General features: G+C 42.5%; 1 protein-coding gene across 2 annotated transcripts in view; it reads left to right on the top strand.

Annotated features, from left to right (window-relative positions):
* Window positions 1-830: 830 nt before the first annotated feature.
* The window catches only part of SLC25A13 (solute carrier family 25 member 13), a 192,063-nt gene continuing 166,318 nt past the window's right edge, over window positions 831-26,575 (top strand). The window contains exon 1 of one of the 2 annotated variants that reach the window (XM_058525909.1): window positions 831-995. In XM_058525909.1, coding sequence (XP_058381892.1) covers window positions 981-995 — 15 coding nt within the window. In that variant the 5' untranslated portion in view covers window positions 831-980. The remainder of the gene's footprint in view (window positions 996-26,575) is intronic. The other variant, XM_058525900.1, reaches the window with a different exon arrangement.

The following is a 26,575-nucleotide window of genomic DNA, read 5'->3' as shown; positions in this document are numbered from 1 at the left end:
ACAGTGCCTGGCACATAGTAGGCACTCAATCACTGTTGATTAATTAAAATGATTAGTAATAAACACTGTTGCTGACAGGTTATATCCATAACCCATAAAATATTTAAAGCCCTTTTCCCTGATCACCACTGTCTTAATTATAAGTTTTGATGGCAGGGACAAACCAATGAAATTCTGATGAAGAGGAATAAGACCCCTGGAGGTTACACATTCAATTTTTCGATTAAAATTTTGACATTTATTTTAGTAGGGCCTATTTGGAGGGGGTATCTTTTGACCTCTATTGTCCTAATACACATGGTTGAAATGAAACAGTCCCACAAATACTTGTTCTGCACTATATACACCTATTTGATACTGATTGTTTACCAGATTTGGTCCAAAAGTAGACTTGCCGGGGACATTCACTTTGCTATCTGCGCTTGGACTGATGAATGCTGTTGGGTCCATTATATGACCGTGCAGAGATGAGCCCCTTTGAAAGGTAACCGACGAGGAAAACGCGGCTAAACCTGTGACCCAGTGGCCTTCTCAACTTCCCCGGGCTGTGTGGGGCCCCTCCCCTGGGTCCCCAGGGCCCAAGAGTGGCCCTGGTACCAGGCGAAGTCAGCAGCTTCCCTCGGGAAGCCACCTGCACCCTGTCACCACCCCTCCGCCCTGGCCGCAGCCGCTGGACAGCGCAGCCTGGGTCACGTGCCCGCGTCCAGTCCACCGCCCCCGGCCCCAGGCCCGCCCCGGCCGCAGGGCAGAGGCCGTAGGGATCACGCGCGCCCCGGCGGCCCGGGCCCGGCCCAGCCAATGGGCTGGCGGCGCCCGCATGACCCGCGCCGGCGGGAGGGCGTGGGGAGGCAGGCCGGGCGCGCACGCTGCTGCCTGTACCGCCGCGCCAGCCGCCGCCGGGACGGGAAGTGAGCCGCCCGGGCCCGCAGTGCCAGCAAGCCGGTGAGAGCGTCCCCCAGCCGCCGCACCCGGGGCGAAGCATGGCGGCCGCCAAGGTAAGCGTCGGCCCGGTGCCCCGGGCAGCGCGCCGCCGGCCAGTGCCCGAGGGGCGCGAGAGGCTCGGGCGTGCACGTGCCGGGGTCGTGCAATGGAGAAAGCAAATAGAAGGGGCGCGGGGCAACCGGTAACACCTTGCAGCAGCGGGAGGAGGGAGGTGACCCGCTCCTAGCAGCCAGCACATGCGGCCCGTGCGGGGACCGAGGCCCGACCTTGCAGCAGAAACTTTGCCAGCAGGTCCTCCCACTTGGCCCGGGAGGGGAGTTGGTGCCTGGCCGGCGCCAGGCGGGCAGAGCCAAGGCCGGTAAGGAGAAGCCGGGTGCGCCCGGGGCGGGGGAGGGCCAGGGTCAAGCAGGTCCCCTCGGCCGCTCCAGCGCGCTTCTGCTCTTGACCCCGGTTGTTGTTGACCCGGGCTTCTCCTTCCAGGGGTCACAGCCCCGGCTGAAGCCAGATCCTATTAGGTTTCAAAAGCTCCGCCTTCCCGCGGGTGGGGAAGTCACCTTGACTTCCGTTTTGGAGACTGGGAGAGTTGGCCTGCGCGCGTGTGCACGAAAACTCCGTAGGACCCTCCTACCTTCCCGCCCCCACGTTTCTCATCCTTCTCCACCCTCTCCCCATCTGACAACACTTAGGTACCGGCCTTTGAGCGTTTGAGAGGCTTCTTTTTAGAAATGACAAAACAGATTGTCCTGGGAGCCTATAACTCCTGTGAAGTTCTACTTAAAAGGAATTCTGCGTAATGTGAATCATTCACTAACCCAGAGGAAAGGCAACTCTGACAGCTTGACCTTTCCTCTTTCACCATTTCTTGAAACCTGGACACCATTTCAGTCTCTTTGGACTCCATTTCAACTTTTCTGGCAGAGTACCATATTTAGTCCCAATCACTTGAATCATTGGAATTTATTGCTTTTAATTTTAAGTTCACGAAGGCAGCCCTTTAATCAAGCCAATACAACTTCTTAGCTCATTTTAAGTGCAGTGAACTTAAATATACCCAACATTTCAAACATTTGTCCTTAATCAAAACTCTGATAACCCTCAAGAGGAAAACATGGCCAACACATCGTACTCCTATTTATTCAAGCAACTAATCACATTTGCAATGGAAATTGTAAACAGACAAATATATTTAAATGATCTATGACTTAAGTTTCTCCAGGCTCCCCAAATCTGCAGGCTGCTTCATGTTCTGGACTATGTGGACTTTCTCTTTTCTGTAATTACTCTGAGTTCCATCCTCAGGAGTGTGCTCTGGCTGTGTGTGCTAGTGTATTTGTGTGTGTTTGAACAAATGGGTATATATAACTTTTAGGTGGATTCTCTGAGGATCACTGGGATTCATTTTTGGCAGCTATATTAAGCCTTTTAAACCCAATAGCCTTTGACCTTTTCTATGCATTAAATCTGCGTGCCATCAGGCTTTGTATGAATTAGTTCTCTCCAGGTGGGTGACTTTCAGGAGAGTAGGTGAGAGTAGATACCCGTACTTGACTGTCATTTTTATATCTGCAAATAAATAATTTTACTTAATTTGGAGATAAAATAATTGAGGAACCTAAATTGAGGAATATGCGTATAAATGGAGTATGAGACTGATCAACTAGTAGGAACTAAAATAAGTGACATGGAAGCAGGTTTAACTTTTTGGTTGTATTTTTATTAAACTGTCACATCATATCAATAAGTGCAGTTGAATTTTAGCCAAGTAGTGAGAGTCGGGGAAAATGAAACATTTCATTTTTACTGGTTGGGAACTTGTGTCTTTGTTTATTTGTTCATTTCAACTTGCCTCTTTTCAGGATTTCTGATGGCTCAAGTCATATACGTATATTTACAGTCCAACAAGATGTATCAAAATCAAGTCAGGGTAGATGAGAAAAACAGGATAAAGGGAAAGTAAGATGAAGCCAGGACTGGGGTTAGTGGAAAATAGGGATGTACTTGCTAGAGGTGACTGAGTTTTCTAGCAGTCGAAGCAAAGAGGAGATGATCAGTGAGGTCATTTACTTGGGAGAGAGGTCTCCTTGTACTGCTATCTGAGGGCAGTTTCTCCCCAGGCCCTTTCATATGCTGTGAGCGAACTGCATTTGAAACTACCTCATGACCACAAATATATGTCTGTGGGTTCCGCAGGCCATTTCTTATGTCCCTCGTGATAGCTCAAGGGCAGTACAGTAAATGTACTCTTAAAAGGTCCCAACACAAGCTGTTGCTAGTCTGTCATAGTCCAAGTATGCCCCTCATTTATTTGCCATTGGGCACTATCCTTGTGGGGTGATTCTGTCAGCTACTAGTCACTGCTGGGCAGCCCGAGTTAAAGGCCATGCTCTTTGCTTTTTCCTGGAGTGCAGATATTCCATGTTGCCATTGAACATAGAGCCATAGGCTTAACAATCTCATCTGCGGGTAGGATTGACATCCCTTCTTAAAACTGGAGGAGCCTGTGTAGGAGAGAAGCCACCTCAATGGAGTATCTAAGAAATTGGGCCAGGAATCTGAAACTCAGCAATTATAGGCAAATTCCAACACTCACTGTGGTGAATTGTTTGAAGATTTAAGCAGATTTGATATTTTTCTGGATGAATTTAGCCACATCTAGCAATTTCTTGATCTCTTGACCATTTATTCTTAGTTTCCTTGGTCTTTTATTTATTCAAATGTGACTAATTATTCATGTCCCTCTTCCTTTAAATAGTTTAAATAGCAAAGCTGAGAATCTAGTCTTCGGTCTGCTTTTATTTTGATTTCTGCATGAAGATTACTACTTAACGATGCAAGAGGTGTTGTTTTTTCATGAAGTAACATTGATCTAAAACTCTTAGTATCTTGAGGTGAACTTAAAAAGCTTCCATTTGCTTGCTGCCTGCTTTTGTGGGAATAATCCTTATGGGTTCCCTTGTTAGACGGTAAATGGTAAGTGGTCTGCCTGTGCTATTTGTGTTGTTTTGAGTATTTTTCTTTTAAACACTTCCAAACACTGCCCTACATGTATGAAAATGAGTTTTTAAAATTATATTTTATATAACTCCACAAAAAATGCATCTTTAAAAAGTAGTAATAGAGGGGTTATCCTCTCATTCCCCTTCCTCCCCTTTTGGTTGTAGTGAACATTTCCTCTTTGTCATTGGTTGATTTTATACATTAAGACTGATGAAATTAAACTAGATGAAATTGTTAAAACTTAGAGAATGTGCACTTGAGTTCAGGCATGAGAGAAGTTCAGATGTAAAACTGGACATGGACCAATAATTTGGATGAAATTAACCTAGAACTAAAAGGAAGAAATTTGGTGACAAATTAAAGCATTAATAATAATGAAAGTTTGGTCTGTAGGGCTAGCACACTTGGTATTGATATTCCATTCTTGGATGAGTTGTTGCTAGAATCGTTGTTTCAGCTAGAATTGTGTATTGTGTTCTTTCGGATGTTCCAAATGGGACTAAACTTAGGATAGAAAAATGAATTGGACTCTGTTTAGGCCTTCAAGAACACCACAGCCATACCCCAGGCTAAATCCTCTCAAGGAAGTGCCTTAAGTGGGGTTAGGTTAACAAGGGCTGTGGGAACATCAGCAAAGGAGCCCTCTTCTGTGGGGATGAGAGGAGGAAATGTCTCAAAGGTGGTGATATTTCAGAAGCAATGGATGGAGGAAGAGGAAAGACCCATTCCAGTGATAGGAAACAGCAAATGAAGGGCAGAGAGGTGAGAGCACATGCCATATTTAAGGGATAGCAGGTAATTAAAAAAAATAAAAGAGTAGCTAACTTACTTACAGCTAACACTTATTGAGTGCTGACTAGATGAAATTCAGTTCTCAATGCTTTCATTATTAACTCACTTAATGCCTCTAACAGTCCTATGAGTTACATCCTATCATCCCTGTTTACAGATGAAGATGCTGAGACACCCAGAGGTGATGTAAGTGACCTAAGATCTGATAATTAGGAAGTGAAGCAACTGGGGTTCAAATCCAGCCAGTCTCCCTCCAGTCTGCCCACCACATTGTCTGCCTGGTAGTTGAGCGTGGTGGAGAGTAGAGTGTGTGGGAGAGGGGGCGATGGCATGGGGGGGGGAATTAGGGACTTCAGTGTAAACCAGACTTTTATTTAAGACCCCTTTACATAGTGCCTACTGTGTGTCAGGCACTGTCCCAAGTGCTTTGCAATTCATATTATTTGCACTCAATTCATTAATTTTCATAATACCAAGAAGTAGGTGCTCTCTATTTTTATCCTCATTTTACAGGTGAGAAAACTGAGGTCCAGGGAGGTTAAGTAATTTCCTCAAGGTTGTACAGTGAGTAAGTAATACAGCCTGGATTTGAACCCTGCCAGTCTGTGTTCTCTACTTTTAACCCCTATCCTACCCTTCCAGGCCTTAAAAAGAGTTCCCTTTACAAAGGTGCATGTGAGAATTCACACGCCATCGATTATGGACATTTATATTTCTGGCCATCCCAGCCCAGTAGTTTGTATCCATAGAATGCTTTGGCACTCAGTATATGCTTCTTTGCAGTGCTTATTTGTTAAGTGGTTTTTGAACCAGATTGCACAGGCCAGGAATTGTCATATACTTTTTTTTTTTTTTTGGTGAGGATGATTGGCCCTGAGCCAACATCTGTTGCCAATCTTCCTCTTTGTCCTTGAGGAAGATTATTGCTGAGCTAACATCGGTGCCAATCTTTCTGTTTTGTATGTGGGAGGCTGCCACAGCATGGCTTGATGAGCGGTTTATAGGTCTGTGCCTGAGATCCGAACCTGCAAACCAGGGCTGCAGAAGCAGAGCATGCGACTTAACCACTACACCACCGGGCCATCTCCTACCTTTTTAAAAATTTTAAATTTTTTTATTTATTTTTATTTTGTGAGGAAGATCAGCCCTGAGCTAAATCTGATGCCAGTCCTCCTCTTTTTTGCTGAGGAAGATTGGCGCTGGGCTAACATCCATGCCCATCTTCCTCTACTTTATATGGGACTCCGCCACAGCATGGCTTGACAAGCGGTGCAGCAGTGTGCGCCTGGGATCTGAACCTGCGAATGCCAGGCTGCCAAAGCAGAGCGCACGCACTTAATCGCTGCACCACCTGGATGGCCCCTCCTACCTTTTTTTTTTAAACAGCTTTGTTGAGATATAATTCATATGCCATACAGTTCACCCATTTAAGGGTACAATTTGATGTTTTTTCCTATATTCACAGAGTTATGTTAGTATCATCACTGTCCTATACCTTTGTAAAAATTTTAATCCAGTATTCACTACTTAGGACTTGGCTATCTATTATATATAAATTTATATTTATATATATATTTATATATTTACCCTCCATGTTTTCACTTTTCTCATCTGTAGTAATACCCTCTTCAGAGGTTTGTTAATTGAGGATAAAATATGATTGAGTTTATGAAGGATATTCTTCATTTTGAGGTTTTCTCTCCCTTGTGGTAAAAACTGCTAGGTATTTGGTGATATCATAATAAAGCAGACCAGTTTCTGTGCTAGGCAGGAAGGAAAGTTTGAGTTGTTTTTATGCTGCTACGATGATGGTAAGTTTCTGTGGTTCAAATGATGTTTGGATTTAGGGTTTCTCAAATTGATGGAGCTGGATAGGCCTTGGGTTTTATATAACAATGATCCTTGCTCCTCGCCTCGTCAATCCTGTCACTTTCTATCAGGTGAAGAAATGGAGTCCCAGAAAAATTTGTAATTGGTCCAAGTTCCCTTGAAACCACTTTGCTTTTTGTACTGTTATAGGGAAGGCATCCGCAGGGCATTGTTGTCATCTGGACAGTGTAAAAATGCTGGTGCCTCCCACTCACCTAGGATGTCTGATTTAATTGGACTTGGGTATGGCTTGAGCCTGGCGGTTTTTAAAGGCTCCCCTGGTGAATCACATGAGCTTCTAAGGTTGACCACCCCTGCTTTAGGCTGTTTGCATGCTCTTTGCTTCAGTTGATCCTCTGGTGGTGGCTCCTTCTTGGGATAAGGTAGGAATGTAGTGAGATAAATGACAATCCTGGGTGTGTCAATTCAAAGGAAGGATATGTAGGGATCCCTACACCTGCTGTTGTTTCTTGACAGTTTCTTTTCAGTCCCTCTGCCCCACATCACCTTGCTGCTAAGGCATCAAGTTTATACAGTTTCATAATCATCCTAGAATATAGGCTTTGTCACCAAATTGATTGAAAGCTCTTTTTGTCTCCTGTGTTGTCTATCAGAGTAGGTGCTCAAGGAGGCAAACATGGCAAAGAGTAACCCTGGTCTTGCAGCCTCTTCCCTGGCTCACCTAGATTGGTGCCCATGTATTGTCAATGTTCCCCGGTTAGGTCACATGGCTTTACAAGCATTGGTCAGCAAATAGGGGGTGAGCGGAGGGGTGGGAAGGGTTGAAAGCCAATGTGTAGTGCAAGAAAATCAGGGAGCAGATCTTTTGGATATTGAATTCTTTATTAAGATTGCTGGAGGAGCTCTGACTCACTCCGCTTCTTTGTCCCTTTGTCCTATGACCAGCCTCTGCCTTTGTTGAGTTCTTAAATGGAGTCCTTCCTTCCTGTGTTCTCCAGTATCTGTGAGGAACACAATTCCTTCCTGCTCTGCCTGCTCAGCATTTGCTGCTTCATAAGCACCTGTCCTTCCCTCCCTGTCCCCTTGGATGCCTTTGGGTGTGTCTTAGAGCAGAGGAATGTGTGAGTCTGCAGGTGTGTGTTGGTTCTGCTTGGGAGTAAATATACCGCAGTGATAGAATTCCCTTAGCAAAGTATTTAACAGCAACTGAGCAAACCCTTTTATCATGGCGTGTTTAACCAGACTTTCCTATTGGGTCAAACTGACCCAATTAATGATGGCTCTGGTCTGTTAGCTCAGAACTGTTCCCAGTGGCTGATTTCGTGGAGTAGTGGTCTGGTTTGTTGGTGGGAAACGTTTAAAAGACAGAGTAGTCATGCTCACCATTTCCTTTGGAAATTTGCTGTGCAGTTGCATGAGTGAAAATAGGCCCGGATGGTTCCTTTTGGCTTTAGGTGCTGACGACATAGCAAAGTTGGTAGTGTTGAAATTCTTAGCAATTCAACCTAAATAAACCACTCTATTTAATGACTGTTATTAGACTGGTAGCTTTGTCTTGATTTCCACATGTAGTCACAGTTTCCACGTGTTATCCATGAAAACTGTTGACTTGATATGAGAGTCAGATATTTCAAGATACACTTACTGTTTTATGGTAAAATATCTTTTGTGTAAGACTTGTGCAGTACAATTTGTAAGAAAGTTGTATAAGTAAATGCAGGGGAGGGAAAAGTTTTCCTTGACCCTCGTAGGGTCGCTGACTGGGTCTGAAAATTCAAATGACAAAGACAGATTAACAGGAGAAGGGCATACAAATTGTACTGAATTTTTACATGTACATGGGAGCAAGAGAATGAACACCTGAAGAAGTGACCAGAGCAAGAAGCTTTTATTCATTTTAGACAAAGAAACAGTAAATTTGTAAAGAATCGACTACACAGATGGGTTTGGGCTGGGGTAGCAAATGGTGAAGAAGTAACTAGGATGATAAGGGTGAGTTTAACAAGATTTGTTTTGTCAGATTTCTCGGCCCCAAGTTCCCCATCTCTGGTGCTAAGAATGTCTTCCCTGCTCCTAGTACGGGGAGGGTACCCTTCACATGGGAGATTTATGACTTCATTCAGGGAAGAAGGTCGGGGGAAAGTCCAAGTGACCTTCCTGCTTCTGCTGTTTTCTCAGACTCCCTCAGCTTAAGATATTCACTATGTGAAGGTGCTGTATTTTGGGGTAGTGTGTCCTGAACCCCATCATAAGCCTGATGTGAACAGGCTTTTGTAGCCCCAGGTGCATGTTAGGTAGTTTTTCTGAGTTAGATGTGTGATTTGCATGTGTCTGATCTGGTCACAGTTGGAGGAGGAGCTACAGAGGACCCCCGACTGCTCAGTCAGCTCAGAGCTGCGTTCGTAGGAAGAGGCTGTGAGAATTTTTTTTTTTTAAATCAGTAGCTCTGGTTTGGTGAAAGAGCCTTGGGACTCGAAGGCAGGAGAACCTGGGTTATAGGCCCGCTGCTTCCACTGATGGTGAGAACTTGGACAAGTCTAACTTCTCTGGGTGCTCAGTATCACCCTGTGGAAACAGGGACCATCTGTGACATCTGTGCGGAGCAAATGGAATATAACTTGTGAAAGCACTTTGGGAATTATGAAGTGCTATAGGAATGTCAAGAGATGTCTCTTGGAGACTATGGGACATTTCCACCTGTCTTGACATGAGTACAGCCATGTTTGGCCGCTCCATTGACCTATAGCCACCAGCACAAACAGAAATACCAAGCTGCTTTCTGTGTGGTGGGAACTGGCCCTTCCCCCACAGAGAGAGTTGCAAGTTGTAACATTTCAAGGCTCTTGGAGCGTCGTAGCTCGGGATGGACTGGCCATCTGTGCCGGGCTGGGACGATAACCAAAGAGAACAATGCACGTCCACAACTACTGGGCTGGGACGTTAGCCAGGGGGCTCAGTGCACATACGCCACTGATAACCATTTTGTGCATGGAAACACTAAATGCTTGCTCTGCAAACTCTGTAATTGCTTACTCTGAAAATTACTGATGGTATAAAAACTGCTGGAAACTGAGCCCTAGTGAGAGTTCCACCTGTGGAAGGGACACCTTGCCCAGGACGTGTGATCCTTGCCCAGCCGCGTCGATTGACAGGGCTCTCCCGGCAGTGGGGCGTGAATGTTGTGAGTAACTGATTTGATGTAAAATAATTGATTTGATATGAAGTAATTGATTTGATGTGTTCTCTTTTCGGTCAACCTGGTGTTTCTCTTTCTGGTTGATTTGTGTCATTTCTCTTCAACCGATGTGGGTGTTTTCCCTTTCCAGTCGGGCTGATGTTTTTTCCCTCTTAATATTTGACCTATTTGGATCTGTTTGCAGATTGTCACCTTTACTATCCTCTATATAATAAAATATACCTTCAGTCCATTTGTTTGGAGTGGAAAGTGTCTTTTACGTCTCCGATCGAATCCCCAAACCTCTCATAACACCACCTAACTGAAAACTAGGGGACAAAGATATTATTTGACCTACCGGAACAAAACATGGTGTGCTTTCTGTAAGCTAGTGATCCATTAAATATTCACCATAATGGCTAGCCAGCGTGGCTGCCATAGCAGCCACATTCTCTGAGTGGTCTTCCTGGAGCCTTGCTGTTGGAAGTTTTTGGTCCACGGTCCAGCAGCATTGGTTTTACTTGGGAGCTTGGTAGAACTGTAGCATCTTCGGCCTCACCCCAGGCCAAAGATTCTGTTGCATCAGAATCTGCATTTTAATTAGATCCCCAGGGAATTGTATGCACGTTAAAGTTTGCAGAATATTGGTCTGGAACTCTCATTACTGTGTAATGAATGTAGCTGCCTTTCTAAACTCAGGGTGTAGCACCTTTTGAGTTGGTTGTAAGTTAGTCCAACTTTTTCAGAATTAAATACATAGTGACAAAATTCTGAGTAAATTTTAGGGTTCTTAGTGCTGATTTTGATTCCTCCTAAGGGCCAGGGTGTTATTTTGGAACATGTTTCTGAATTATCATTTAAGGGAATGTGTGATTATTATGCAAGGGTTGTACTTTTCTCCATTTCTTTACTACCCACCCATACTTAAAGTTCCTAAAAATGAACTTACGCCTGCTCTCTTCTTTGACATTCTCTCCTAAAGGTCACCAGGGACCTCAGTTCTAAACCTGTTGGCCTGTCCTCCTTATTTCTGGCTTCACGGGACCCTGTGACCCACCCCTTCCTTCCTGGAATGCCTTCCCTCGGCTTTCATGATGGCCCCTCTCATGGCTGGCCTCTTAACTCTCATGTTACTCCTTTATTTTTGTTTGCGGGCTTCTTTTCATCCTTCTGCTTCCCCCTAAGTGTTGGTGACCCTAGGGCTCTGCCTGAGATCCTCTTCCCTCTGAAGGGCGATGGTGTCCTGTTGCTCCTCAGCCTGGGCAGCTCTCTCAGGCGCCAGCCTTGCGTCTTCAGCTCTTTGTTGGAAATCTCAAATTGTCTGTCTTAAAGATATTTCAGACTCTACTTACCTAGAATTCGGTTCATCTTCTCGGTCATTCCTCACTTTTAGCCCGCAACTTAACTTTCCTACTCAAGTTTCCAGTTAGTTTAATTAAGTACCTGTTGTGGACAGCCAGGAGAGACACCATCAGCAGGAATTTGCACGTGGACAAAGAGATGGGTCAGTTAAACCCTCTACTTCCCTGGAGCAGGCGAGTCCCGTCTCCTCCATTTATGTTCAAGTCCTCCTGACTTGAGCTAGAGCATTGCCATAGCTTCCAAGCTGGTCTTGCCTTTGGTCTCTTCCCTGCACTTCCCTCTCCATTCTGCCCGGAACTGTCAAAGGAAGCTTCTCAGATTGGCTCTTGTTGCCATGTTAATAGCAGTACTGTGTTCACAGATACAGCGTGTAACAGTTTTTAAAAAACGTATTCAAGTGTGTTATCGATACAACTATTTGCCAGCTCTTCTACTGAGTACTGGGCTTCCAAAAATGTGTAAGCTATTGGACTTGTTTTCAAGAACTCACAGTCTACAGAGATTGAAATAACCAGATAATATGAAGACCCAAGCTTCATTATTTGATCTTTCTAATCATCTACAAGGTAGCAGGGAAGGTTTTGATAACCTCATTGGACTGATAAGAAAGTTAAGGCTCAGAAAGTTTATGCAAAAACAGTAATAGCAGCAGCTTACATTTTTATAACACTCGCAAAAGCCAGGCACTGTTCTAGGCAGCCTGTATATGAAGTAATTTAACCTTCACAACAATCCTGTGACGTGTAAGTGCTGTTACTGTCTCCATTGTACTGACGGGGAAACTCATCTGTACAGAATGGTTAAGTCTCTTGAGGCACAGAGAGATTAAGTGACTTGTCCAAGGTCACACAGCTTATAAGTGACAGAGCTGTGATTTGAACACAGGCAGCTTGGCTCCAGAGCCCATGCATGTAACCACTGTACTACAGTGCCCTCTTTAATTTACCTTGCTACACAGTGTGGCTTCATGTTGCCTACAGAATAAAATTGAATCTCTTTAGCCAGCTCATGCCTCCTTGGTCTTGGCTGTTGTCTCACTTTTCCAGTATTACCTCACACTCATTCCTTCTCATATCATTCACAGCGGTTTATGAGTGGGATGTATCCAACCCCTGTTCACATTCCGTGCCATAAAGCTATGGCAACAGTGTAGCAGGAGAAAAAGGGAGCCTACTCATCGTTTGTTTAACTCAGAGCTCAGTCAGAGACAGGAATGTTTCTTGTCATTTCTCTATATTGGTGGGCAGATTTTGTTTGTTTTTTTAGTTCTTCCCTTCAATTTTAGGAAAAGGGGTCTTAGTTTTCTTAGTTTTATTTGCCCATTCCTTGCAGCACCTGTAAGGATTTTAAAACCCGTGTCCTCAGTTTATGATTTTTACAGTTGGTTTATTCTAGACAAGATTCAGACACAGTCTGCACATGGCATGTGGTTGATGTGTCTTTTTTTGTGTGAGGAGATCAGCCCTGTGCTAACATCTGCCAGTCCTCCTCTTTTTTTGCTGAGGAAGACTGGCCCTGGGCTAACATCCGTGCCCATCTTCCTCCATTTTATATGGGATGCCGCCACAGCATGGCTTGCCAAGCAGTGCGTCGGTGCGTGCCCGGGATCCGAACTGGCAAACCCCGGGCCGCTGCAGCGGAGCGCACGCACTTAACCGCTTGCACCACCAGGCCGGTCCCTGATGTGTCTTTTAAATCGTGTTAACCTATAGGTCTCCTATCCGCTCTTTTTGTTTTGTTTCCTTACAGTTTATTTGATGAGGGAATTGGGTCATCTTTCCTGTGGTTTCCCACAATTTGGATTTTGCTGATTGTATCCCCCTGGTGTTCCTCTGTCCCCAGTGTTTCCTGACAAGTGATAATTAGATCTAGAAGCTTGATCAAGTTTAGGGTTTTATTTATTGTTATTTTTTGTTTTTGGCTAGAATACTTCCTAGGTGGTGCTGGGTGCCTCTCTCAGGTTACTGGGTACTTGGTACTGGGTACTCAAATCAGGAGGCACGTAATTCCTGGTTTTTTCCTAAGATGTTATGTTTGATCAGTGGGTTTGAATGTTGTCTTCCTAGTCCACCAGCTTTCTGCATAATGGTTTATTTTACTTGGCTAAATTTTAATATTCACAATTGTTCTTTCTGGTGCGTTATGATTTTCACTCTTTGAATATACACACATGTGAGTATAGGTATACATATACTTGTATATATACATGTATGTTACAATGGGTATGTATCCCAATTGTTACACAAAAATAATGGCTATTAAAATCAGTTGGATATTAATTAATGGGTACAGAGTTTGTGTTTGGGATGATGAAATGGATAGCTGATGGTTGTGTAACATTGTGAATGTATGTAGTGCCACTGAATTGTACACTTAAAAATGGTTAAAATGTTAAATTTTATGTATGTTTTACCACAATAAAAACAAATCAGTTGCAAATGGATTGTGATACATTGAATTAAAAAAAAATCATTATCCCATGAGTGATTATTATTCCTCCCCCAAAAGAGTCAAAGTGAGATGGAGGGTGGAGAAATAAAGCTCTTATTTACCGAAGAATGCCAACTAATAAAGGTAGAAGGTATTATAGAATTAGAAAAAGAAAAAAAATCATTGCATAACCTGTAAGTAATAATTGATTCAGGCAAGGGTCTTCAATAGATGCTAAAACCCTTCTGTAAAAGATTGTTGGGCTTCCTATTGTCTCATAGTAGCTCCTTGTAAGTCGTTTACTAATTTACAAAGGAAGCAAGTACCTTTACAGTGGAGAGCTCTGCCTCAGTCTGTGGTCCAGCTTAACATCATCAGGAAATGGGACAAGCTAGCATTGCATACCCACTGATGTGATGCAATGGGAAGTACATGACATGACCTTTGGAGAATTCTTGCCAAAAATGTTGAATCTGAATCTAATCATGAGGAAACAATCAGACAAATCCAGTAAGTAGGACATTCTGTAAGATCTCTGGTCTGACTTCAACAATGTCAGTGTTATGAATGAAAGGGCTAGATTAAAGGAAACTCTCAAAGAGACGTGACAGCCAAACGCAATGCGTGAACCTGGATCCAAAATAAATAAATAGAAGAAAGGCTCAATTGGAGCAACTTGAGTATGGACAGTATGTTAAATAGGCTGCCATGACAAAGTACCATAGGCTGAGTGGCTTAAACAACAGAAATTTATTTTCTCACAAACCTGGAGGCTAGAGGTCCAAGATCAAGGTGTTGGCAGGGTTGGTTTCTTCTGAGAGCCTCTCTCTTTGGCTTGTAGATGGTCTTCTCCCTGTGTCTTCCCTCATTGTCTGTGTCCTAATTTCCTCCTTATAAGGACACCACTCTTAACGGATTAGGATCCACCTTAATGACCTCATTTTACCTAATTACCTCTTTAAAGACCCTGTCTCCAAATCAGTCACATTTTGAGGTACTGGGGATTAGGACTTAAACATATGAAATTTGGGGGGACACAGTTCAACCCATAACAGATACTGAATCATTTTTAAGTTGTCTTGGGTGAGATAATGTTGTTTAGATTCTGAAGGAGAATGGTCCTTGATGTTTCTTATATTTTATGTGTCCTACTAGATGTTAAACTCCTGAGGACAGGGACCTTCTGTAGATAACAGACATCCCTCAAAGTGCCTGTTACATAATCTTCAGATGCTGTTCGATGAATTGTTCATTTACTTGGCGTGCCACCCCATGGCAGAATGAAAGGGGGAAGGAGATTTTCTGTTGCATGTGGTTTGTTGGAAACTTTTCTCTTTTTCTAATGAACTGTTTTCTCAATCCCCTCCACCCCTCACCAAAATAAATAATAGTAATTTGGAGGTACTTGAGGAGTTTTGCATGGGTAATCTCCAAGAGAGCGCACGATGGAGAGTCATAACTGTGGAAAAAACTTTGTCAGGGATTGGGCTGTCCCGAGTTGGATGAATCTCCATGACTGTAAAGAGTCTGCTTCACAAGGAGGCTCCTAGAGAGATGCTTTCCCTTTTAACTGAGAAAGCCTGGGTGCATTATAGGGAAAAATTCCCAGCAGGTCCAGACAGTATGTCCATTGCTGCTGTTTCAGACCAGCCAGTCCCAACAGCACCCTGGGTCATCCAGGTGGCTTGAAAGGGAAGCCTGGTGATATGTCAGGTCTCTTATCTGACTTTGCCAGGCCCACTGGCAAGGACTTGGGTTCCTTCTGAACATTCACACACTTTTTTTATAGCAGGTTGATGTTGATGTTCAGGATTCTGCTTTCTTTTCATTGTGTCCCATGTTAGTTCCAGAAGTAAAAGCTCAGCCCCTGGTTCCCTTGTTGTGGTGGTTCTTGGAGATTTCTCTTCACCCGTTTTTGGTGTCCACCAGCAGTTTGAGAAGAGCCTGGTCTTGACCTTTGCCCAATTTTCTATTGGGTTATTTGCCTTTTCACATTGATTGGTTGTAAGAGCACTTTGGCAAAAACATTGGCCCTGTGTGCTCTCTGTTGCACGTTATTTTTTTCTCAGTTGTTTGATGTTTGGTTCATACTCGATTTTTTTTTTTAATTTTTATGTGACATATTTATTAATCTTTTCCTTTATGGCTTCTGTGTTATATGGGTTCTGGGTTATCTGTCATGTTTAAACACAGCTTCTCCACTTAATAATACATAAGTAACCACTCGTGTTTTTCTAGTACTCTTTGTAAGTCTCTCTTTTTTAAAAGATTGTCTGATTATCTGCAATTATTTTTGATGTAAGATGAAAGATAGGGAACCAGTTTAATTTTGCTGTTGTTTAACCCCAGGAGGTCACGAACCTTCACTAGTGCTGTATCAACAGCCAGCGTAACCTGCTGCCGGCTCAGCCTGGACCCTCCGCTGGTTCAGATTCTTAAGAGCAAATCTGATTAGTGCAGAAAGCCAAGAGAGCTCCCCTTGGGGCTCAGCTGTCCCCTAATGACTCAGTCAGCTGGGTCACTTGAATATGGAAAGGAGGCAAGTAAGTGGGAAGCAAGGCACTGCTGGCTTCTGTCCGATGTTCTGCTTTCATTCAATCCTCAGTCCTCTCTCTCTCTCTCTTTTTAACAGATGAGAAAACTGGAAGTCATGTTGCTTATGATAGAGTCAGAATTTAAATGTCCAGTTGCAAAGCCCATAAAATAGGTGCAAATAGCATCCTAGGAGGGGAATCTGGTTGGAGAATCTGAAAAATCTTCCTGGAGGAACTGGCGTTTGACTTAGGCCTTGGAAAAATAGCAGCATTTTTTTTTAAAACTTCTCATTATGGAAATTTTTCCATAGGAAATTAGAAGAATGTAACAACCCCCCTTGTCCCTATCTAGCTAGTTTCAGTAATTATCAATTTATGGCAATATTGTTTCATTTATACCACAGCCTCTCTCCTCCTCCCATCCTCCTGATATTTTCAAAGCAAGTCCCCAACATCATATCATTGTATCTGTAAGTATCAGTATGTTTCTCTAAAACAGATTTTTTAAATGCACACCAAAATATCACATCTGAAAAAACTTCAGTGATTCTTCAATATGATCAACTATCTATTTGGTACACATTTCCCCTATTATTTTTTCAGTAGTTTTTTGAATTGTCGTCTAAATAAGGCCCAGGCATCGCAATTGGTTGATGTGTCTTAGTTTTCTTTTAATCTCTAGGTTTTCTTGCTCTCTCAGTGTCATGCTCTCTCTTTTTGCCTCTGAAGCCAGTATAACAACAGAATAGTTGAAATCATGGACTCTGTCTTCAAATTATTGCTCTGGGCAAGTTACTCAACCTCTCTATACCTCAGTTTCCTCATCTATCAAAAGGGCATAGTTGTATTTACTTCTAGGGGCTGTTGAGAGAGTCAATGTGCTCATGTTTGTAGAGCTCAGAGTGGGTCCTGGGACAGAGTAAGCTTTAGAGAAGTGTGAGCTGTGGATTTGGAGCCAGAGAAGTTGCTCAGAGTCATGTCAAAAGTCCATGGGCTGTGGGAGGGGGCAGAGGAGGGCTCACTGGAGTGAAATTGTATATAGTCTTTGGGACGAGGATCCTAGCTGTGCAGAGGGCTCCTGTTCTTTTTCTTTTGGCTTCCTCCTGGGTTCTTGACTGTTCTTCAGTTATATGATGTTGATGCACAGCAGAATTTTGAACAGGTAAGGTATTATTTAGTGGAAGCAACTTTTCTATTGTCCTTTGATTTCCTGCTGTCTCTTCCTCTGCAGTTATTAAGTTAGCTCTTCTCTCTCAGAAGCCATTTTAACTTTCTCTGGCTTTATCTGGGCTCCAGCAATTTGTGATCTCCTAAGTAGAACCTTTCAGCACTTTATAAATATGTCATATACTTTTTATATTCCTTTGTTCCCCATCAGGAACATACATCCCAGTCTTCAGAACAGCACAATCAGTTTTTATTCATTTAAGAAGTAGTTATTTGACACTTGGTAATATGTAACAAATTATATTGGGAGTGGTAATTACAATTGTAGCTGGTTCTTAATTATACTGTAACCTTGATGTTTTAAAAAAATTGAGACCGAGTTCAGCATATAATACTGGAGAATAATATTCTGCATTAGGCAGGTCTGCCTTCTACTGAACCAGGGCATTTATGTATCTTAATGCCAAATCAAAAAGACCGTTTTAAATTTCTTTCAGCTACAGTGTTGTCCAGTAGCATGGTTCATAAGGATAGCTTTAGGTCCCCATCTCTGCTTGCCAGATTCTTGGCATATCCTCCAGGTATTATAATTAGTGTCAAAATGACCTGGGCTCTAGGGTCACTTTTGGCTCTGTGATTTACTACTGCTCATGTAAGGCATGTCTTACATGCCTTAGCTTCCTCATCTGAAAAATGGGGATATTAATGACTTTTCATCGTAAATAGTTTGAGATGTTTAAATGAAATCAGATGTGAAAAGCCTTTAGAACCTTGCCTAGCATCGAGTTAAGGGCCCAATAAAAGTTAGCTGGTCAGTGTTAATTGCTATAATCAATAATAAATGATCCAGCTCCAAAGACTTACCTCATGACCCTCGACTCCAGTAGAATTATAATCTCAGTTCTGCCACCACTGTAATTTGTGATAGCGTGTATCATCACACACTTTGTACCAACCACTCGTTGATAAGTCTGTCGTTCTCTTCGTGGGGCAGGGTCTCTGGTTTATTGGGTATTGTCTCCTCAGTGCCTGCCGCTGGGCCTGGTACCTGGGAGGCTTCCCATAGGCTATTGTGTTCCACGAATAAGCTAGCGGAGCAGCACCATCTAAGGCAGTGGTTCTTAACTGGGGGTAGGTAGTTTTGCCCCCAGGGAATATTTGGCAACGTCTGGAGACAGTTTGGTTGTCACTTCTGGGAGGTGGGGTTGCTACTGGCATCTAGTGAGTAGAGGCCAGGGATGTTGCTAAACATCCTACAATGTGCCAGACAGCTCTCTACAGCAAAGAGTGATCCGACCCAAAATGTCAGTAGGGCCAGGTTGAGAACCCTGGTCTAACGCAGCCTGACTGCCTGGGCTGTGGCCCTGTGGAAGAGGCATGGGGCTTGGGCAGATCAACCTGTTTGACCTGCAGTTTTCTCAACTGTAAAGGAAGAGAATTCAACCTGCTTTCAAGGATTCTTTGAAAAGAAAGGAAGATTATACAGTTGTGCGCCTCATGATTCTACCTAATCAGGTTCATCTTGATGGTTCTGGCTACCCATGATCTTTTGCTTTTTTGTCTTTTGTTTTGTTTTGTTTTAATAGACTTTATTTTTTGGAGCAGTTTTAGGTTCACAGCAAAATTGAGAGGAGGGTTCAGAGGTTTCCTGTATACCTCCTGCCCCCACACATGCACAGCCTCCCCCATTATCATCATCTCCCCTCAGAGTGGTGCAGTTGTTACAATTGACAATCCTACGTTGACACATCATTACCACCCAAAGCCCATGGTTTACACTAGGGTTCACTCTTGGTGTTGTACATTCTATGAGTTTGGACAAATTTTGTGATGATATGTATCCAATAGTACCATACAGAGTAGTTTCACTGCTCTAAAAATTCCTTGTGCTCTACCTATTCTCCTTCCCTACTCCCTAATCCCTGGCAACCACTGATCTTTTTACTATCTACATAGTTTTGCCTTTACCAGAACGTCATATAATTGGAATCATACAATGTGTAACCTTTTCAGATTGACTTCTTTCACTTAGAAATATGCATTTAAGGTTCTTCCATGTCTTTTCATGACTTGATAGCTCATTTTTTTAGTGCTGAATAATATTCCATCATCTGCATGTACCCCAGTTTATTTGTCCATTCACTGACTGAAAGACGTCATGGTTGCTTCCAACTTTTGACAGTTATGAATAAAGCTACTGTAACCATCCATGTGCTGGTTTTTGTGTGGACATAAATTTTCAACTCCTTTGAATAAATGCTAAGGAGCATGAATGCTGCCTCGTATGGTAAGAGTATGTTTAGTTTTGTAAGAAACTGCCAATCTGTCTTCCGAAGTGGCTGTACCATTTTGCATTCCCATCAGCAGTCAGTGAGAGTTCCTATTGCTCCACATCCTCTCCAGCATTTGGTGTTGTCAGTGTTCCAGATTTTGGCCGTTCTATTAGGTGTGTAGTAGTATCTCTTTATTGTTTTAATTTGTATTTCCCTGATGACGGATGATGTGGACCATCTTTTCATGTGCTTATTTTCCATCTGCATATCTTCTTTGGTGAGGTTTCTGTTAAGGTCTTTGGCCCATTTCTTAATCAAGTTGTTTGTTTTCTTATCGTTGAGTTTTAAGAGTTCTTTGTATATTTTGGATAACAGTCTTTTATTGGCTATTCTTTTGCAAATATTTTATCCCAGTCTTTGGCTTATCTTTTCATTGTCTTGACAGTGTCTTTTTCAGAGCAGAAATTTCTGTTTGTTTTTTTTTTGTGTGTGTGAGGAAGAGCAGCCCTGAGCTAACATTTGATGCCGATCCTCCTCTTTTTGCCGAGGAAGATTGGCCCTGGGCTAACATCCTTGCCCATCTCCCTCTGCTTTATATGGGATGCCACCGCAGCATGGCTTGACAAGGGGTGCATCAGTGTGCGCCTAGAATCCGAACCTGCGAACCCTTGGGCCATTGAAGCGCAGCTTGCGCACTTAACTGCTATGCCACGGGGCTGGCCTCCAGAAATTTCTGTTTTAATGAAGTCCAGCTTATCAATTCTTTCTTTCTTGGATCATGTCTTTGGTGTTATATTTTAAAAGTTATCGCCAAACCCAAGGCTGTCTAAGTTTTCTCCTATGTTATCTTCTAGAAGTTTTACATTTAGATGTGTGATCCTTTTTGAGTTAATTTTTATGAAGGGTGTAAGGTCTGTGTCTAGAATAATTTTTTTGCATGTGGCTATCCAGTTGTTCCAGCACCATTTGTTGAAGAGACTGTCTTTGCTCTTTTGTCAAAGATCAGTTGACTATATTTATCTAGGTCTATTTCTAGGCTTTCTAGTCTGTTCTATTGAGGATTGTTATATCTTCTTGGAGAACTGACCCCTTTGTTATTATATAATATCCCTCTTTATCCCTGATAACTTTTCTTACTTTAAAATGGGCTCTATCTGAAATTAATATAGTTACTTCTGCTTTCTTTTGATTAGTGTGTGCATGGTATGTCTTTGTCCATTCATTTACTGTTAATCTATATGTGTCTTTATATTTAAAATGGATTTCTTGTGGATAGCATATGGTTGGGTCTTGTTTTTTGATGCATTCTGACAATCTCTGTCTTTTAATTAATTAGTGCATTTAGACCATTGACTTTTAAGTGATTTTCATTATCCTGCTTGGTGTTCTCTGATCTTCTGGTATTTCCATTACATATATGTTACACCTTTTGAGGTTGTCCCACAGTTCTTGGACATTTTGTTCTGATTTTTTTTTCAGTCTTTTTTCTCTTTGCTTTTCACTGGTGGAGATTTCTATTGAGATACCATCAAGCTCAGCGATTCTTTCCCCAGTTGTGTCCAGTCTACTAATAAACCCATCAACAGCATTCTTCATTACTGTTAGTGGTTTTGATCTCTAGCATTTCTTTTTGGTTCTTTCTTAGAATTTCCATTTTTCTGCTTACATTGTTAATCTGTTGTTGTATGCTGTCTACTTTTTCCATTAGAGTCCTTAGCATATCAATTATAGTTGTTTTAAATTCCTGGTCTGATATTGTCAGCGTTTCTGCCATATTTGATATTGGCAGAATTTCTTCAAATTGTGTTTTTTGCCTTTTGGTATGCCTTGTAATTTTTCTTGATAGCCAGACATGATGTACTGGATAAAAGGCACTGCTGTAAATAGGCCTTTGGTAATGGGTGGTAGGGTGTAGAGGGAAAGGAAGTATTCTGTAGCCCTGGGATTAGGTCTCAGTCCATTAGAGAACCTGTGTCCCTGGACAGTGTGCAAGTGTTTGTCAGTATTTTCTTCCCCTTAGGTGGGAGAGGATGGCTCCAGGTGGCTTGAGTTGGGTATTTACCTTCCCTCCGGTCAGTTAGGCTCTGATAATACTCCAGCAGGTTAGGCTCTTATTATTATTATTTAATAATTTTATTTTTATTTTTTCCCCCAAAGCCCCAGTGGATAGCTGTATGTCATAGCTGCACATCCTTCTAGTTGCTGTACACGGGATGCGGCCTCAGCATGGCCGTAGAAGCGGCACGTTGGTGCACGCCTGGGATCCGAACCCGAGCCACCACCAGCGGAGCGCATGCACTTAACCGCTAAGCCACGGGGCCGCCTGGTTAGGCTCTTATTAAATAATTTCCTTTGAGGGCAGACCTTGCTATAAAGAACAGAATGCTCTGATGCATTTCAAAGTGGTTCCTTTTCCTCTCCTCCTGCTTGAAGTGCAAGGTGATTTTTCTCTGATGTTCACTGTGAGAACCAGGTTGAGTTCCAGGAGGTAAAACTCACAAAAGTGTGGGGAACCCCCCATGTCTGGGTCCCCCTAGAGGTTTTAAATCTCCGTCTTGTCCACATTGAACCTCCAGCGTATGGTCATTTACGGTTCAGGTTTTCCTACTCCGACACTGATTCCCGCGGACGTTTCAGCTCATGGGTTTCTGCTCTGGTAAGTCGTGGCTCTCATGTTCTGCTTCTCTGTCTCTGCAATTTTGGGGGCAGTGGTTTGCCCAGTGACCTCACTTCTCTGACAGGTCTGGGGAGAGTTGTTGGTTGTTCAGTTTCTCAGCTTTTTACTTGTTATTAGGGTAGAGTGGCAACTTCTTTGCTCCTACGCTCCTTACATGCAGGACTGGAAACCAGAAATCTGCCCCATCATCTTTTGACTAACCTTTCTGTATTGGAGAAAACACCCGCATTATATGGCCTGCCTGCCAGAACGTGTGAGTCAAAACTCAATTCCCATCATTCCTTGCAGCCAGGATACAGGCACATGATCTAGGTCTGCCAATTAGATGCTTATGTGTGACTTTGATTTGGAAGAGGGCAAAATGAAGAAGCAACTTGTTGTGACGTTTCCATTACCGCTGACCTTACAGGGCAACCTAGGCAACCTGCTTTTTTTGTGGAATCGGAGGTGGATTTCTCACCAAGTAATTCTGGGATAGTTTTGGGCATCGCTGGTGGAGCCTTAGTCTCAAGCTGATTCTCCATCCTTCCTAACAAGACTGTGATCATCCAATAGAATTTTAGTAAACTGTTTTTCTTCTTAGCCTGCCGTCTTTTGTTGCTTATTTCTAAGTTGAATACATGTTGGACCTCCATGCCTTTCATTCATATTTGGATTAGAAATATCGTATAGCTATGTTCTCAGCTTACTTTTTTTTTTTTTTGTGAGGAAGATCAGCCCTGAGCTAACATCTGATGCCAATTCTCCTCTTTTTTCTGAGGAAGACTGGCCCTGAGCTAACATCGTGCCCATCTTCCTCTACTTTATATGGGATGCCGCCACAGCATGGCTCGACAAGCAGTGCATTGGTGTGCGCCCGGGATCTGAACGGGCGAACCCCGGGCTGCTGCAGCGGAGCCCGCACGCGCTTAACCGCTTGCGCCACTGGGCTGGCCCCTCAGCTTATGGTTTTTTTAAGAGCACCAAATAATCACTACCAACATTACCTATCACTTTAGGATTTACAGAACACTTTTTCTTCATTCTAATTGGTCCTTAAGATAACTTTATGAAATAGATGAGTAGATTTTCTCATTTTGCCCATTTTATAGATGAGGAAACTAAAACTAACTGACTTGTCCAGGGTCACCGAGTTAGCAACACACTGGGGCCCAAATCTTTCCTCTAAACCTGGTGACGTTTGCCTGTGTCAGGGTGAGCAAGCATTTTCCGTCTCTGTAGGGAGTTGAAAATGTAAACAGAAAAATGTCTATTTTAGAAAAGACTCATACTGTCTCTTGTCAGATTTTTACTCTTGGGAACATTTACCGGAATGCTAGCTTTAGCTTAATAACAATAATAATAAAATCTGAAATTAGTATGTTTAAAATTATTTTGGCATAACAAAACCCCCAGCTAAAACACCACCATTCAGTTCTTAACTGTTATATTCTGCTTCTTAATACAGAATTTTAATGGTGATGGCTTTATCAGTGTTTAATGTTTGTCTATGACAGTGCAGACTTAAATCCAACACACTTCACAAGCTACTGAATCCCTGTGATAAACATCTCTGGTACCCCCGAAATGACCCACTTGTGTAATTACCCGGCGGGTTAACATTTGTGGTGTCTGGTGCTTTATAAGTCAACTGTTGAGTGATATGAACTTTTGAAGGTTGATTACACAGAAAGGTTGTGGTTTGAAGAATGCTTAACATGGCATCTTGTCTGTATACTAATTTATATTTCAGTAACTTTTTTCATAATTAGTGCTCTTCATTTATTAGAACTTAGGGAAACTGTAGGATGAGGAATGAGTGACTCAATGAATTTCATGAAAAATTATTTTTCTTAAATTTGGTGAGACACCTCTTTCTTCCTCTCGAGTTAATGGTAACATGTGGTTTTGGGGAATTCCAAACTTTCTTTTGCAGTTACTGATTGTATCAGTCAAGGTTCACTTGCAGAGAACAGAATCTACTCTAGCTGGTTTAAGCAGAGGGAGATTTGTTACAGGGTATTAAAAGCTTACAGCGTTTGTTGGGAAGGTGAAGAAACAGACTTCAGGTTGAGCTCTCAGGAATGACTTTCAGAGCCTCGCAGCAGAGCAGGCCACCACTAGAGCAGTTGCCTCTCGTGCAGTTGTAAAACTTTCTGCCAAATGGGGAGTGTTTCAGAACCATGCTGCCACATGCTGAGGTTGCCACAGGAAAATCAGATTCCAATGATGATGCTTGCTGGCAGAAACAACAGAAGGTTGGCCCACAACTTCCAAATCTTTGCTTTCCAAAACTTTGCCTTCCAAATCTCACCCAACTTCATCTGACTGACAGCACCTAGGCCTCATAGCTGCAAGGGAGTCTGGGAAATGTAGTTTTAACCTTCCAGTCTCTGCAGTACAGGAAGATACATCGGAAGAAGGGTTGGCCCCAGCTTCTAAACTGTTAGGTCACACCCAATAGTGCTTTGCACTGGGCTTCAGGTCTGTCCACTACATTTACTTCCTTAGGTACAAAGACTATGCAGGAACATTTCTCCCTTCACCTCCTTTTTCTGCTTGTCACTGCATGTGTGCATGTGTTTACACACACACACGGAGTAGCCTGCTTCTGATGAGCTGCCTCTTCTGGTTTTTATTTCATATCTTAGGTAGATAATTACTTCACAATGGTAGAATTTTCAGTGTAAGCTGGTGCCTGTCTCGGCTTTCAGACCTTTCAGGTTTGAGAGGGCAGTGGAGGGAGTATTGCTGAGTGAAGGCTGTATTGTGCAGTTGAAGTAGCCAGCTGAGGTTGGCATCTTGGGCTCTAACTCAGTGGTTTTCAACCCAGCCAAACATTATAATCTTGTGATGGAGCTTTAAAGGTACCCATTTCAGAGATTCTGCTTCAATTGGCCTTTGTAGTTGAATTTGATTGGCCTGGGCATTGATAAATCCAAAAAGTCCCTCAGATGACTTGAATATGCAGCTGGGGCCGAGAACCTCAGTGGGGCCGAGAACCTCGGTCCTAATCGGACATCATTGGACGTTACCTAAAGCTGTGGTTCTTAAACTTTAACAGCATCACCTGGAGGGCTTGTTAAACCATAGATTGCTGGGCCTCACCACAGAGTGGTAGATCTGGGGTAGGGTGTAAGAATTTGTGTTTCTATATTCCTGTTTGATACTGATGGCTAAGTGACCACACTTTGAGAAACACTGACCTAAAAGGAGCTACCTATTTTCATTGTAAAGATTTGATTTCTACTCCTCTGGAAGACTTTCTTTTTTAATCAACATTTTTGGGGCATCTACTTAGTTTCCATTCTTTGCCAGAGCTGAGAATGTGGAGGAGTAAGATGACCTCAAGGAGATCGTGGTCTTACGTATCTAGAGCTTCCCAGTGTAAGAGGAGAGTTTTTCTTTTCCTTTACGTTTTCTTGTTCAAATTAGTATCCCTTATTTTATGTAGGTTTTCTTATGTTCTTCGCCACTGCCCCCTGTTAGAGCTAGTGATGATTTTGAGTACACAGTTCTGTACCACTGCGATTTGTTAAGGTAATGAGGCTGTGACTGTGGCTTGATTCCACTGTAAGAAAGCCAGTTTTAAAAATATTCCTACATGTAGAAAAATCTTTCCCAGTGTCCTCCTCCTTTTGGCTGCTCTAACTCATATTAAAGTGAGAGTGAATTTATCTGTCCTGAAAGATATCTTTCTGGTTCTCCTTGCTATGCTTCCTGCTACCCCCCTTTTAAAAAATTGAAGTTATGTTATTGTTGGCTGTTTTTTTGTGTTTAGGATGTACCCAGCTAGTATATACATTTTGCAAATGCTGTTGATAACTATTCAAACTATTATATCTGCTGTTTGTCATGTCAAAAATTTTTCATGTTTAGTGATCCTCAAATTTTGTCCTGTGGAACATAGATTCATAGAATTGACCTGAACTTTCCATACTAAAGTTAAATGAAAGTAAACTTCTCCCAGTTTATGGAAAAAACATATAATGCATAGTTTTTCCAATTCTAAACTTCCTCTCTTTTTTCTTTAAGCTCAACTTGGTGTGAATGTTATCTGCTTGAGTATAAAATTCTCTGTTGTATTGATTTAAGTAGCAAATAGTAATATTGCATAGTCATCTGTCAGGAATCCTTTTCCTTCTTGGTGATTTACTCCCTGACTATGTTTGAAAACCAATTACTTTTTTTAAAACTCTTGATATAAAAATATTGGTTTAATGGTGGAACCAATTCTTATAAATGCACATTCAGAAGAATAATGATAAAGAAAATCAGGCAGATTGTAAGTTAGTAGCTGTAAATATTTACAGCTATTAGTATGTGAGAAAAAATATGTATAGCAAAGAAAACCAGCCTTCTGGAAACTAAAGTTTGATGAATCTTCTAAAGTCCAATGAGCTAAGGCTTGTCAAAT

Source organism: Diceros bicornis, chromosome 3 (genome assembly GCF_020826845.1).
Source record: "Diceros bicornis minor isolate mBicDic1 chromosome 3, mDicBic1.mat.cur, whole genome shotgun sequence".
NCBI lineage: Eukaryota > Metazoa > Chordata > Mammalia > Perissodactyla > Rhinocerotidae > Diceros > Diceros bicornis.
Note: the sequence above shows the minus strand (reverse complement) of the source record. Positions and strands in the feature narration are given on the sequence as shown.